At 37.1% G+C, this 16,019-nt stretch overlaps 3 protein-coding genes across 7 annotated transcripts in view; 2 read left to right on the top strand and 1 right to left on the bottom strand.

Moving 5' to 3' along the window:
* The window catches only part of Klp54D (Kinesin-like protein at 54D), a 50,898-nt gene extending 42,776 nt beyond the window's left edge, over nucleotides 1–8,122 (top strand). For 3 of the 5 annotated variants that reach the window (XM_053753424.1, XM_053753423.2, XM_053753425.1), the window contains 8 exons: nucleotides 886–1,026; nucleotides 1,453–1,594; nucleotides 2,079–2,315; nucleotides 2,787–2,902; nucleotides 3,402–3,506; nucleotides 4,102–4,219; nucleotides 4,390–4,606; nucleotides 7,333–8,122. In XM_053753424.1, the coding sequence (XP_053609399.1) occupies nucleotides 886–1,026; nucleotides 1,453–1,594; nucleotides 2,079–2,315; nucleotides 2,787–2,902; nucleotides 3,402–3,506; nucleotides 4,102–4,219; nucleotides 4,390–4,606; nucleotides 7,333–7,435 (1,179 nt within the window). In that variant the 3' untranslated portion in view covers nucleotides 7,436–8,122. Of the gene's footprint in view, nucleotides 1–885; nucleotides 1,027–1,452; nucleotides 1,595–2,078; nucleotides 2,316–2,786; nucleotides 2,903–3,401; nucleotides 3,507–4,101; nucleotides 4,220–4,389; nucleotides 4,607–5,236; nucleotides 5,276–7,332 lie in introns of all 5 variants that reach the window. The other 2 variants (XM_053753427.1, XM_053753426.1) reach the window with 2 other exon arrangements.
* Nucleotides 8,123–8,252: 130 nt separating this feature from the next.
* Nucleotides 8,253–10,521, bottom strand: Phf5a (PHD finger protein 5a). Its single transcript, XM_053753432.1, has 3 exons — nucleotides 10,349–10,521; nucleotides 10,086–10,276; nucleotides 8,253–9,697 (listed from the first exon to the last, which is right to left on the bottom strand). Exons 1-3 carry the CDS (start codon nucleotides 10,398–10,400, stop codon nucleotides 9,608–9,610), a joined length of 333 nt encoding a protein of 110 aa, XP_053609407.1. The 5' UTR covers nucleotides 10,401–10,521; the 3' UTR covers nucleotides 8,253–9,607.
* A 680-nt stretch (nucleotides 10,522–11,201) lies between these two features.
* On the top strand, nucleotides 11,202–15,654 carry pths (porthos). Its single transcript, XM_053753431.2, has 8 exons — nucleotides 11,202–11,405; nucleotides 11,591–11,849; nucleotides 12,442–12,608; nucleotides 12,941–13,177; nucleotides 13,686–13,909; nucleotides 14,438–14,570; nucleotides 14,900–15,028; nucleotides 15,494–15,654. Exons 1-8 carry the CDS (start codon nucleotides 11,292–11,294, stop codon nucleotides 15,638–15,640), a joined length of 1,410 nt encoding a protein of 469 aa, XP_053609406.1. The 5' UTR covers nucleotides 11,202–11,291; the 3' UTR covers nucleotides 15,641–15,654.
* The last annotated feature ends 365 nt before the right edge of the window (nucleotides 15,655–16,019 follow it).

Genomic DNA, 16,019 nt, shown 5'->3' on the forward strand with positions numbered 1-16,019 from the left:
ATAAAATCTTGAAAAAACTGTTTTTAGTGTACCTCCCCTACACGTGGCAACAAATTTGAATTGATTACCTTTAATTACTTTTCTGACGCCAACCTGACGTAGACTGCTAGTAAATAGAAATAGAAAACGATAAAACAGGACAAGAGTATAGTGAAAACTTCTTTAATTATTTATTAAACTATCACACTATACACATATACCTATAATTATTACTTACCATATAAGTAGGTACTTCAGTCGAAATACGACAACGATTATTTACTACCCAAATAAATAATCCTAGAATATATGTATCATGAAGGGTATTATTACGGGAAATCAATCTTAGGACATTGATTGAAGGCAAATTAGTATTGGATTCTTTTATTACTGATCTATTTACATTACACAAATGTCGAAATTAGGTAAGTACTTTGAGACTCACTCAATCCATGTGATTCGTCCATGTACCTACCTATTAATTGAAATAACTCGGTCAAGAACACAATTTTTATACCAAAATTAAGTAGATACGCTTTGGAACTCCGGTCGCATGCGAATTGGTACACGTGTAATACAACGCTCCATTGGGTGCTAAATATATTCCTGTCAGATTGGAGCCACTTCGATGGCTACATCGGAAGCTGCCATCAAGTCAGCCCGAGTGCAGGTGTTTGGGCACTCGGGACAGGCGAGGAGATGAGCCATCAATTGTAGGGAGAGGTTAAAATAAAACACAATTTATGCTCGCGTCCTTGGGGCTGTCCGTAGAAAATCTCTTCTTTGTTTTATGTAGCTTCCAAAAAGGTTGTCTGAAAGTAATTGCTACTGAAAAAAATGCTCTAGTACTTATTTATACTATGCGCAATAAAATATTAGTGTATAATAATGTTTTATTCCTTTCAGGTGGAGAGAGGCACGAGTCCGCACAACCCTGAACACGGTCTAGTGGTCAGATCGTTCGTGTACCTCTTCAAGTTGATCCGGGAACGACCTGAATGCCACTTCATACTGAAAGCGTCTTTCTTGGAGATTTACAACGAAAAGGTGACCTTATCACTGCGAAATAAGACACATTATACTACGTAATCAATTATGTTATATGTCCATCTAACTACAGGCAGACTACTTATTAAACAATTAGGTTAGGTTAGTGTGGGCTTTTGAGTGTTGCCAATTCATTTATTCGTCTCGGTTAGATGAAATTTTGAACTTATAGCAGTTTGAAAGTTCACATAGATCCGAGACCTTCTGACGCGAACGACCAAAAACGTAACGACGAATCACGTCTAAACTCAATTCGTGAATCAGTCAGTCGAGTCGCAGTGAGGTATCCAGCTAACCAATCACATTGCGGTGTGATCGTCGTATCACAACGCCTGTGATTGGTTTGCTGTGTCTCACTGCGAATCGACTCGATATGAGATGGTCATAGTGGAGGAAGACTTTCTAATTGCATACGATTTCATTCAGGTGATAGACCTTCTGAACCCAGGCACAGCTAGGAAGCCACTTCAAGTGCGATGGTCGAAGGAGAGCAGGAGTTTCTACGTGGAGAACCTGTTCACGGTGGACTGCGAGGAGCTGGACGACTTGTTTGCCGTTTTAGAAGAAGGTTTGTGTTTCTATTGAACAAGACAGTCAACATGAAGACATATGATAATGTGATGAAATGGGATACGTTGAACTTACAGTCTATGTGCACTCAAGAAAATTTAGCCTTCGTCCAAAAGAGCCAAGAGCTCAGGAGCACTTTGGTGATTTTAGCAATTTGGCAATTTTAGCATCTTGGTCCGTTAGGACCAAGATATGAAGCCTTCCCAAATGTTAATTTGGGAAGGCTTCCGAAGCTTCCCTGTGATCCGGAAAGGACGATAAACCATCTGATGGTATGAATAGAAAGTTGTGGTTAAAAGTGCACGGCATGGTTATAAATTATCCAAAACAATATATTTATATTATTAATTTATATTAACATTAGTGTTTTTTCTGATGCACTTAATGGCAGGTAAATAATGCCATATGGGGCATTAAGTACAAGTACATAATTTTCGAATTTTACTTAATAACGTTTTATAAATAGAATAACAAACTTTCAGGGATGCGTAACCGCGCAGTTGGCGCGCACGCAATGAACGCGCACTCCTCTCGCTCGCACACGCTTCTCTGCGTGCGCATACGCAAGGATCTCAAGAACACTGGTGACGTCACGTGTTCCACGCACGGGAAGATCAACTTTGTAGACTTGGCTGGCAGTGAGATGACGAAGAAGACGAACAGTTCAGGGAAAACGTTGGAGGAGGCCAATAATATTAACAGGAGTCTGATGGTGTTAGGTAAGGATCTCACCTAGAACGTTCTTTATTTATTTGTGAATGAATTAGAGATATTGATGATGACACGTTGTTGTATACACGGAAAGATCAACTTTGTTGATTGAGTTGGCAGTGATACCTCTGGGAAGACCCTAGAAAAAGTTATAATTACATTAACATGAGTTTAAGAGTTGAGGTGAGGGTCATACCTTGGCTTCTTTATTTAGTTGTTAAGAACGTATGATAGAATTAAATATGAAGAATATGGTTCATGTAGAACTGATCAACCATATGAAAAACAACTTTGATGAATATCTTGAACTTAGATGAATACTCAATGCCTTAAATGAGACCCAATGACCCAAAAATAACTGTACATTCTGAAATATAAATTATATTATTTCCTAAGATGCTACGTTGCCTTGCCAAACAACGAATGAAGATAGATCTGCATTCCCAATGGAAGTCCAAAATTTATTTTCTCATATTCAGGATACTGCATAGCCCAGCTAAGCGACGGCAAAAAGCGGGGTCACATTCCGTACCGGGACAGCAAACTGACCAAGTTGTTGGCGGACAGCCTCGCAGGGAACGGCGTCACTTTGATGGTAAGTTTTAAAACATCCATTCATATAGTATGCGGTGGTGGTGCAATGGTTAAGCCCTAGCCTGTGGATCGAAATGTCTCAGAATCGTATCCTACTCGTGCCATATGAGTTTGTATACCAATCTGACTCATAGACCACCACTTGCTTCCGGTGAAGAAAAACACTGGTTGACAGTTTAGTTTCCTAGTGTGTATGCGGCTACCTGCCACTAGATGGCGGTATCCGCACTATTACTTCTAGCCTCATCATCATGAACAGCTACGTATATTGGGGTACTGGCCTTCCTTATGGATAGGAGGATGGGCCATGAATAGGTACAGACTGGTGTGTTTTTATTTAACCATTGCCAATACAGCCGGAACCTACGTCTTCTCATGCCTTCCGAAACACAAAGAAATTCGAGCTTATATTAGAGATCAGTCTAAAATTAAGAAGAAAGAGTATGGTGATACAGATGTTAAATCAGTCAATGTTATATTAGATATTCCTGACTTTGTAGATAGCATGCATAGCGCCATCGAAGTCAAATCTCAGCGAGACGATAAACACGCTGAGGTACGCGTCACGAGCGAAGAAGATCAAGTCCAAACCTATCGTCAAAATGGTAAGACAACCCTAGTATCAAACACTTGGTATTTTTTATACTATCGAGCAAACAAACAGACATGCGTGGTCCACCTAGTGAGTGGTCACCGCAACCTATAAGGATGCCTGCAACGCCAGATTACACTAGCGGCACACACTAGCGGTTCGCCCCGACTTCGCTCGGGTAAAACCATAATAAAAAGTAGTATGTCACTCCTGAAGGTTTCGCCTATCTCTGTGCCATATTTCATCTTTTTGTGTGCATCCATTCTCTTTATAATATCTGAATAAACCCACTGACTACCTGCATTTTTGAAAAATTCCATGTTGTATTCTTTAGAGAAAATCATATCGTGGAGCTCATTCCACAATATCAAGAGTATGTGGAAGGAAATTCCTTTCAAAGCGCACTGTACACGACACTTGGGGCTCCAAATGAAGCTTGAACGAGAGCTATTAGCAATCATGATCACTTATCTTGGCCACCGACAAAGCTGTGGCCGTGGCACAACACTTAACCTGAGAATCTAATTCAGATATCGTTGGAGAGCTTCGACACACAAAAAAGTAAGTATATTTTAATATGTGCTCACACGTTTCCTTCTAAATTTCAGGATGCGAGAGACGCCCTGATCCTCAGCCTGAAGAGGGAGGTGGAAGCGCTCCAAGCCGAGAACCAGCACCTCAGGACTGCGCTGCACGTGCAGACAGATTACAACATGGATACATACAGTAAGATCAACGCTCATCTCTTCTTCAGGTGTATTCACGGCTGTAGAGCCGGAAGCCTGCATGGGTAAAATGCGCGGTAAAAATAAATCTTGTTTGAAGATTTTATGACCGGCCGACTACCTGATGTCTGACGTGAAAAATTCTTACCGAAAACTCCATCTCTTTTCCAGGCCAACGTCGCACACCCACTCGAGTCGAACCCAACAAGCTATACCAACTGCCACAGACAGAATTAGTGGAGCTAGTCCAACTGCACATGGACGAGAACTCAGCTCTAAGGACAGAGAATACTGAGCTGTTCGGTGTTCGGGACCAGCTGCTGAGGGACCAGGAGTTGCTGAGCAGAGAGAATGAAAGGCTGCTGAAGAAACTTGAAGATGTTAATTCGTAAGTTTACGTTTATGCCGTACTAGAGGCCCATCGCGGCTTCGCACGGATAAAACCATAAAAAAGTTACCTCCTGAAAGTTTCGTCTATGTCTGTGCCAAATTTCATCATAATCGGTCCAGTCTTTTTTAAGTTTAAAAACTAAAATACAAATATTTTCTCTTCATATTATTATAGAAATACAGATGTATTACTATTATTATGCCGTATAACTGTAGCCGATAGTGTACCGATAGTGTATAGAACACTATCGGCAAATGTTTGCTGACCTTAGGCAGTTTCGACGTAGGTACATTTCTGGTTTTTCATAGTTTCACATATTGGGGATTTCTTTCGTGGTACGAATTCTAGAAAGTTGTCAAGACAGCCCAATCTTGTGTTATTTGATTTTAAGTTTTCACGTTTTTATCCCAAAATAATTGATTTTGTTGACAAATTTATTTACTTTTTATTAATATTATAAATGCGAAAGTAAGTTTGTTTGTTACCTATTCACGCTCTATCTACACAAACATACTTCTTGAAATTTTGCATACATACAGTTTGAAGTATGGAGAAGGACATAGGGTACCATTCATCCTGGAAAAATGCCTAAGCTGCAATGATTTGAGAATTTTGTGACTTTTGTAGGACAATGTTCGGAATGAGCTGACGCTCGAAGGGTCGAAGGTCAGTGTTGTTGGGAATGCTTGCTGATTGCATGGAGCACGCAAACAAACAAGAATTATAATCTAAATTTAAACTATTAAATATCTAAAACAATTGTTTAAAAAAAACCTAAAAAACCTACTAAATTGGCTCTTTTAGTGCTTGATGAAAAGCAAACGTTAAAAATATAATTTAAATGTATTTCGGCACGAGTGATTTTGGTTATAACTTAGATTAAATATAGACATCATTAACCTACATTTTTATACATCCTACCTTATCTAGATAGAACTCAAGTTAAGTTTTAAGTTAGAAATTATTGAAACGAGCATCATTCATTTTTAGTTACTTACCGGTAAATAGTTTAGTCGGTTAAATAGTACGAAGATATATTATATAAAATATTGTTTTCAGCTTTATGCATATCATCCCCAGTAAAAAGGGGAGTCCCGCAAGGCTCCATCCTTGGACCTGTGTTGTTCATTCTTTACATGTCAGACATATCTTACTCTATAAAACATGCTAAATTTCATATGTATGCTGACGATCTTCAATTATATATATCATGCAAACCAGATAGTGTTAATTCAGCCGTTACAAAATTAAACAATGATCTTGACCGGTTGAACCAATGGTCTAAACTGAATTTCCTCCACTTAAACCCAAATAAATCCAAGTATATGATACTAGGCACTAAGCACCAATTAAATGAAATTCAATCTCAATCGCCACAATTATACATAAATGGACAGTCTATTACTTCTACTTCAGAAGCTCGTAATCTAGGTCTGTTGATGGACTCTGAACTTCGTTTTCATTCATACATAGTAGAAATTTCCCGTAACTGCTTTTACCGTTTAAAACTTTTATACAAAATAAGAGATTATCTTTGCCTTAAACTTCGTATAAATCTTACTGAATCATTAATTTTGTCAAAATTTAATTACGTTGACTCTGTTTATGGACCGCGACTTTTAGCAAAAACTAAGGCACTCATTCAAAAAGTTCAAAATGCTTGTGCAAGATATTGCTTTAACATTCCACCACGACAACATGTATCACCCTTCATCAATTCTGCAAAAATGCTAAACATGTCGTCGCGCCGCTACATCCATCTATCTACTCTCCTCTTTGGAATTGTTAAATATCGTAAACCCCCATATTTATTAGAAAAGCTAAACTGGTCTTCTAGATCTCGTCTTGGCCTTCTCATTGTTCAGAGTCACAAATTAACAGCTTTTAAAGGTAGTTTCAAGTATGCCGCAGCCAAAATCTGGAACAATTTACCTCCCCCTCTTCGTAATTTGTCATCTGTCACAATATTCCGTAAACGCATCAAAGAGTTTACTTTATTGCGGCAAATTGAGGGCAATACATTGAATTATTTTTAGGTTCATATTTATACTTTATTTATATATATATATATATATATATATATATTCCATAGCTTCCATGTAATTTATCCTTATTCCTTTTTTTACATTTTTTCCTAAGTCATATGTTTAATCCTATTGTTTGCTGTTGTTTGTTTCTGTTTCCGTACATATTAACTTGTTTATTTTGCCACCATACCTACTTTTGTACTTGGTTCCAGCTGAAAATCAGCGCCTTGGCTTGATACCTTGGCACCATGCTGAGCTGGTCGCCATTTCGGCTTACATATTTTATTCGATTTATATTTGTTACTCTTTTGTATGTTTGGGTTTTATGTGTTTGCCGAATAAATGATTCTTTCTTTCTTTCTTTCTTTCTTTCTTTCTTTCTTTCTTCTTTCTTTCTATAATAGTACCTACTTTCTATCATTTTCAAAATGTGTAGGTATGTTTTGGTTATAAAAATAACCAAAAATTATTTATAGGGATACTTTCTTAAGCCCGCGCCAGAATTTCATGGCTTGCTTTAGATTTTATCTTAAACATTACACATAATCAACATAGGTGATAAACGCTATACTTTACCCAACAGCAACTTATACATAGGTACTACAATTTAACAATTCTATTTCACACCGTATGATGCGCAAATTTATTCTTAACACAATCACTCCAACTAATTTAATTGGCGATTTTAATTTCCAGTGTTTGTATCAGATCGCCAATCATCCCCGCGCGGCCAGCGTACACGGACGAAGCAAACATTTGGACCAACCCCTCGGCTTCTACCCCCAGCAATGGGAGCTAATGAGGTATAGTTGGAAGCCAATATTTGGACCAACATCGATTGATTTTACCGATGCCATAAAGTGGATTGTTTGGACCAATGTCGATAACTGTACGAGAAGGTTGGGAACCTGTATGGTGAACTGAAGAGGTCAATATAAGGACCGAAAATGATGCTTCTACCGCGTGAAAGAAGAAACCCGAGCAGAGAACATTTAGACAAATAAATGTTTCGAAACAAATTTAGACAAATAAATGTTTCGATAAAGACCAATAGGGAGTACTCTCCCTATCTCAAAGGGGCAATTGGAGCAATGGAGTGAGATTTATATTCATTTATGTATCCAGAATACTATAATTGTAACGAATATATTGTCTTGCCGAGATAATATTATTTGTTATATGCTCTTCAAATAAACACAGTATTTTTTATAAAATAATAGGGTGGTATTTACATATACATATTATGCTTAAGAATAATCCCGAATAGTTAATAATAAATTTGTAATAGGTATAATTATTTTTGTGTAGAAATAGTTTGCTTCTTTCAAATTAGAGGTAATTTGTGACAATAATGCGATTCAAATGGTGTAAGTTGTAGATAAAATAGAATAAAAATTAAAACAATAAGTACATACATATTTTAAACTAAAAATATTATTTTAATTAAACATATAAATCATTCACATGTGATTATCGGCGGAGATATCAATATATTAAAATTTACATAAATGATTATATACATATTATATAAATATGGTTTATTAGTGTCTCTCTTTAAGTTTAGAACTCGAGTTTTTATTAAATTATTCGGACAATATAAATAAAAATGAGTGCAATTACATTTAGTCTTTTATTTTAATCTTATCATATCTAGTTTTAAGTTGATGTTACTCAGTTAAATTAGGTTTACTAAAAATTGGCGATTTAGAGATAAAATTATTCTTTGCTGAAAGTTACAACAATAATGACTTTTCTAGATATATAGTTTTAAGTTGATGTAACATGTTACATACTTAGATATAAAACTGGTAATGTAGTCATTATTTGCTAAAAAGTTAAAAGTTACAAAAATTATGTTGAATATGATGACTTTTCTATGAATTTACCTTAAGATTAGACTATCTCATCCACAATAATAATGTGTAGGGTACTATAAAGAATACACATATACATTTAATAAAGTCAAATTTATAAGGTTGGCGATAAAGTCCATTGACACCCGCGTACTATGTTTACCCAATTTCAAAAACGACAGTTTCGGAATACATGAAATGTATCGCAAAATTATGTAAACACGGTAACTTGGTATGGGGTAGGGATCATACAAATTCACAGTAGAAATCGTCAACATTTATTTAATAGTGCACGATATTAATTCTATCTTCCTAACTGTGTTGGTTTGTTACTCTTTACGTTTTAACCACTGTAGTCTTGGCTTTTCCACATTAGAGGGACCGGGTCGTGGTTCCATTTTAAACAAATAAATTAACAAAGAAAACAAATTTCAAATAAATATATTGTGCGGCTGTCAAACAAAATGGCAGCCGAATGTTGTCAATCTCTGTCATCGGTAAATGGGAGCAATGAACTTTATGGCTATTCTACATGAACAATACTTTAGTAAAAATTCTACTCTATTAGACATTACAATATTGATTTCCTTAAGGCTAACATTTTATTTATTTAATTATTAAGGTGTGCAAAAAAGGTTATACATTAAACATTATACATGCATTATAATGCACGAAAATACCTGGGTACTTAATTAGACTCAGTGACAGCACTGTAAATTCTGGAGTAAAAAATTGTGATGTCGAGCCAAAAACAGGGCATCTGGCAACATTGGAGGAGCCTACACTCGTCTGTCATCTCCAATGAGGATTGCACTCAGGATGTTGGTGTTAGACTCCATTTGGGCTGTATGATTTATACCAACATTTGTCTGCAATTTTGGGTTTGTGTTCATTGGACCCATGAAACATTCTTGTACAAAAAGGCAGAGGTTTATTTTACATACCATTTCTATATTAAGTTGCATCAATAGATTTTTGCAGTAACACTTTCAATAACTCATTTCAATTCCATGTAAGCAAAGTATGCTGATTCACAAAATTTTTAAATCACAATTGACAAAACAAAAATGTAAGGGAAAAAAATGTATTTAATAAAAAACTAAAAAAGTCCACTACTGCTAGTGCCTCCTAAACCCATATTTCTTTCTCTCATAGAACAGATCTGTCTTCGAGCTGCCTAAGTTCACAATCTTAGGACATCCGTCTCTCTGTAACAAAACAGAAAGTACATGACAATGAGATAAAAAGATTTTAGTCAATAACAAAGGATATAAGCATGTAAGCCTGGTTTTAATAATAATTTTAGAGCCTATTTTTTGTGTGACAAATTAGGTACCTATATGGTGTGGTGCACACTTTACATAGAAAAAATATTTCAAAAGGGTCAGTCTTTTAAACCGGTAAGAAGACTATAAGGTAGTTTTATAAATTAACATCAAATTTACTTATCCAGTCAGGTGCGTTTGAGTTAATGTAGACAATCTATATATTACAACTGCTCTATTGACCACCTTACAAGTAAATAAATGGGAAGTCTGATGAAGAGAGAATAGAAGAGATAAATAAAGACAAAAATCATGTAAAATATACACTTACATCTTTCTCCTGAATCGTACACTCTTTGCAGTAGTAAGCGTCCGAAACACCGGGCCCTCCGCATATAACGCACCTCCCTTGATATGAACCATAGTTACATTCATCGCAAATACGCACGAGGGTACAGGGTCGCACGTACGAGTCGCAAATCACGCATTTACCATCGCATTTCTCACATAAACGGCCAATAGCTGTAAAATATAAGGCACTTTAGAATTTACATTTTGTCTCCGAATCTGCAGAATTAGAAGCATACTACTTACCAACACCAGGCTGCTTTCTGCAGAAGATAAGATCAGGATGATGTTTAGCCATATTATTTGATTAACCCTCGTTTTAATTCAATAAAATTGCACTCAAACCCAAACAATCGAATAACCTCAAAATCGGAAAGTAAATTTTGTTTGGTTGACATTGACATTCACGATAGATGACGAATACATTCCATTTCCACATTACTTCGATTTCGTGGATAGCATACAATTCTTTTGGAATGAGATTGTTAAACATTTATAGTGTAGGTAATGAAATAATAGCTACCTTTATGAGTTTTACCCATGGTTAGAGCTACTTTATAAAAAAATTTCTCTTTTTATGAACCTATCCATAATAATGATATAATAACCTTTTATTTTGAAATGGAACGGAATGGTCACCATCTCAGTCAGGTTTAGGTACACCAATCCAGCTAAGAGATCCAGTGGCGTTGACTGAATTCATATTGGACCGTATAACACATTTCGATCAAATCAAATCATTTATTCAGAAATTCCTTCACAGGCACTGTTTCACGTCAAATTTTGTATTAAATAGTAATTTCTCACATGCAATAAACTACTGGCATATCGATCCAGATATAATCCGGTATCCAGGATCTAGTACTGGATCGAAGTAGAGCACGTACCTATATAGCAGGTCGCCTCGTACTAGTGACACTGAAAGTATGTAAATGGGATAGCGATCCAGTCGCTAGTCTGTAATCGTATGGTGAGCATTTTTGTTTGGATCATTTTGTAGGTACTCATTTTTTAAATAACTGGAAATGGAGTAAACAGCTACTGGAGCCAGTGACACTGGATCAATGTAAATTGGCCAAACGACGAAACGTCATTAAGACATTTTTTTATTTAAAACTGTCACTGCATTGTTATGGCTCGCACATGTTGAAAAATTAAAATTTGTTTCCATTCTCAATAAAACACTAAAATGACTGCTGATGACGACCATCAAAGTTCAGATGAGGAGCAGATAGAAGAGGCCGCGGAGAACGAAAAAGAAACCGAGAAAACCAACGAAGATTCAGTGACTTTCAAAGACTTGGTTAGTGCTACGTTACATTTTAAAAATATTATAATTTACTAACAGAATATATAAATAAAATATCTAACAACAATCTATAATTCTGAATTCTATCTAATCATAATTGATCTCTAATTTTAGTGCCACAATGGTTTTTCTGTCTAAATCCACCACAATATAGGTTATGTATAATTTTTGATTTCTAGGGTGTTGTGGACGTATTATGCGAAGCGTGTCAAGAGTTAAAATGGAAGAATCCGTCAAAAATACAAAAAGAAGCCATTCCAGTGGCCCTGCAAGGCAAAGATATAATTGGTTTGGCGGAGACAGGCTCGGGTAAAACAGGAGCCTTTGCGTTGCCAATACTGCAGGCACTGCTGGAGAACCCACAGAGATACTTTGCTCTCATTCTCACACCTACCAGAGAGTTGGCATTCCAGATATCTGAACAGTTTGAGGCGCTTGGTAAGATCTTCAATCATCATATTGATAAGAGAACAGAATTCAAAATAAAATAATTATTTATGTTTTTACTTCTGTGTATTTTGTAACACTTTAATCAGGAAATAATAGTTTTAAAAATGAAATGTGTATAGAATATACTATATAACAACTGTTTTTAATCAGTAACCATGCATAATAATTAGTGTTAACAAAGTGACTTTATAAAATGAATTGGTTGCAGTGAACACTGCCTGATCTGAGCCTGTCTATTATTTATTAATCTTAACCTTAACCTTAACCTTACAACTATCATTAAAGTAAATATTCGAGATGGTGCAGCTTAAATATTAGATTGATAATCCAGATGAAATAAATTAGCCTGCACATGGGTTACAAATTATTTAATAAATAAAAATTTATGGCTGTCTTTAAAACACATAAAATACATCTTGTTTTGCTCTGATTTGCATATCAGATTGTCATCTATATAGCTCACTCAATACTTAATAAATAAAAATGTATGGCTGTCCTTAAAACACATACATCTTGTTTTGCTCTGATTTGCATCAGATTGGCATTTATATAGCTCACTCAATACCTGTATTATTTCCAGGAGCCAGCATCGGTGTAAAATGTGCAGTAATAGTCGGAGGCATGGACATGGTTGCCCAGGCTCTGCTGCTGTCAAAGAAACCCCACATCATCATCGCCACGCCTGGAAGGCTGGTTGACCATCTTGAAAACACAAAGGGATTCAATCTCAAAGCATTGAAGTACCTTGTAAGTATTTGTGGTCTTTTTTATGTAATAGAGATATTGCAGAAATGGAATGAAATGTCTATTTGTTTCTTTGTGGTGATATGGTTCTGTAAAATGTAACCAGACAGATGGGTCTTTACCTTTGTCTCTAATATCTGCTTCTTTCTGTATGCTTCTGGGGCTGTGAAAGTCTGTTGTCAGCTTAAAAAATAAACTTGATAATTTTGTTCATTACGTTGTGATTCGGCTTGAAGTCAATCCTCTTTGGGAATGCTATATTTAGCAGGGTTGGGTGTCCCTTAATCACCAGACCTGTACTTTATAATACGATATTACATCACTGTTTGTTCCAGGTGATGGATGAAGCAGATCGCATCCTCAACATGGACTTCGAGGTGGAAGTGGACAAAATCCTCCGAGTGATTCCCCGGGAGCGTCGGACGTACCTCTTCTCAGCGACCATGACAAAGAAAGTGCAGAAGCTGCAACGGGCATCACTGCAGGATCCTGTCAAAGTTGAGGTGTCTACCAAGTACCAGACGGTTGACAAGCTTCAACAGTACTATGTATTCATACCTGTTAAATATAAGGTAAACGTAATTTGGATTTACAAATAATATTTTTTACACACTTAGGGTTCCGTTGTCCTACAAACAAGGTACCCTTATAGTTTCGCCATGTCCATCTGTCCGTCCGCAGCTAGCTCAAAAAAGATTAGTACTAGAATAAAATGATGTAACTTGGTATGAGTATGCATATTAATCACGCCGACAAATGAAATCTTTGCGAGACCAAATTTTTAGGGTCAAAAAAGTAAGGGAGGTATTACAAGTGAAGTGGTAATGAATTTTTTCATCTTTCCTATAGTGTGGTGTTAATAACACACTTCAACAATGATGACAACAAAATATCTCCAACAGACTGAATTGAAATTTGGTGTACACATTTAGTTTGGATGATAATTCATTATTATATAAGCGTGACGATATACGATCTTGATAAATAAATTTAGAATTTATTTAATTGTATGGTCGTCTCTATCTTTATACATTAATAAAGTGTCGCGTCTTTTTGTTTGAATTTCTGTTAATTTCCTAGGACGTGTATCTGGTGCACATACTGAACGAAATGGCGGGAAACTCGTTCATAGTGTTCGTGGCGACGTGCGCGAACGCGTTGCGCTGCGCGTTGCTGCTGCGCAACCTGGGGCTGGCCGCGGTGCCGCTGCACGGACAGATGTCGCAGAACAAACGACTGGCCGCCTTGAACAAGTTCAAAAATAAGAGCAGATCTATACTCATCTGTACTGATGTCGCGTCCAGGTGAGTGTTGTCAGATTATTCAATAACTAACTGCGCCTCGGGGCTTCGTTCCCGTGGGAATTTCGGGATAAAAAGTACCCTATGTGTTAGGTCCAGGTCCGGGTTATTTTCTATCCATGTACCAAATTTCATAATAATCTGTCCAGTAGATAATGCATGATGAGGTAACAAACTTACTTTCGCATTTATAATATTAGTTGAGATTGGGATTTTCTTGACGAGAATAGGGTAAAAGATACAGATTTATTTTTAATGCCTGCCAGTTTGCCATATTTTGGCGAATTCGGTATACGTTGCTGGTATTTCATTGCGGTAAATAAAAATACTTATACTAACTACGCAATATTCACATATTCGCGTCGGCACGTGTCCGACTTCGGCGACAGTAAATTAAGAATAATAATATTTGTTGGAATAAATAATCTAACAGTGTAGAGCCAGCTCTACGGATCTCGCACGGTATAACATGCATAATATCGAAACCCGTGCGAAGCCGAGCGGGTGGCTAGTGAAATAACAACCTCGCAGGGGCCTGGACATCCCGCACGTGGACGTGGTCATCAACCTGGACATCCCGCTGCACAGCAAGGACTACATCCACAGGGTCGGCCGCACCGCTCGCGCCGGCCGCGCGGGGAAAGCTATCACGTTTGTGTCGCAGGTAAACTATAGTATGTGCAGTGGCTTGTGCTCTCTTTTCGTTTGTTGTTTTCATTTTGATCTAAATAGGTTTTGAGTAGCAGATTACAGAAATATGGACAACACGTATAAAGTCACATATATTTCGATAGCATTCATTTTTCACAACTTTTAAAGTTTGATTTGTCATAGCTGTAGTGGTGATTTTATTCAACGTTTTTACGCCACGGGTGTCGGCTTCAAGTATCTTGACCATTACATACTCTTGCTTTGTGATCGCGCTCGGCTTCGAGTCACCCGAATATATCTATCAACATTTGCACTTTTGTAACATAATATATTTCTCTTCAGTACGACGTGGAGCTATATCAACGCATAGAGCAGTTGATCGGAAAACAGCTGCCTCTTTACGCGTGTGAAGAGAGTGAGGTTATGGTGCTGCAAGAAAGAGTCGCAGAGGCGCAGCGACTGACCAACATTGTAAGTGCTATTACATTTGGCAGCATTATCATTTGTTCGAGAGCACTTCGCCATGAAGTACTATCAGTGAAAATGTTACGATCAGCGTTTTATAGATAGAAGTACTACTTAGCGGCTAGTGGTTGCCGCCCTAGAATAAAACCATACCATATTCACCTATCGTAATGTGAGGAGACTAAGGGATAAAAACTTTAAGCAACAACAGCATTTTCAAAGGGCTGTTGCCAGGTAGTCGGCTATTTATAATATCAGAGCAGATTCTTCAAAATGTAACGGTATATTTTTTAAACAGATTACCAGCCCCATGTTATCATGAATAGAGAGAAAAGTAAAAAAGAATGAATGACCGAAGAAACTAGTATGGTAATAGAAAACAAAGGAGTTAGAAAAATAGTTACAATAGAAAATAAGTTGGATTGGCTAACCTTAATGATAGATGTAGTAACAAAATAAAACCGTTTCCAGGAAATGAAAGAGCTGTCAGACAAGAAATCCACGAAAGGCAAGAAGCGCGGCGCGGAGTCTGACGACGACACGGAGGAGGCGGCGGGAGTGCGGCGCCGCATCAAGGGCAAGCCCAACAGGCACGCGGCTAAGCGGAAACGGAAATAAACTTGTTACTTGAATCCTGTGTTTGATTGTCTAGGCACTGCTTCCCACCATCTCGTAGTCTTGAAGTTATAGATTAGATATTACTAGCTGCGCCCCGGGGCTTCGCTCCCGTGGGAATTTCGGGATATAAAGTACCCTATGTGTTATTCCAGGTTATATTCTACCCGCGTACCAAATTTTAACAATGATTTTGCGTGAAAGAGTAACGAAATGTACACAATACATCCTCACAAACTTTCGTATTTATAATGTTAGTTTGAGAGCGGTGGAACTTTTTGATGCAAGGTAAATATATTGCTATCTCTTTCATCCATACCCGTCGGCTTGTGTCACAGATTTATATATTCGTATGTACTTACAATCTATGTCTTGTGTTATG

Source organism: Plodia interpunctella, chromosome 13 (assembly GCF_027563975.2).
Source record: "Plodia interpunctella isolate USDA-ARS_2022_Savannah chromosome 13, ilPloInte3.2, whole genome shotgun sequence".
NCBI classification, from domain to species: domain Eukaryota; kingdom Metazoa; phylum Arthropoda; class Insecta; order Lepidoptera; family Pyralidae; genus Plodia; species Plodia interpunctella.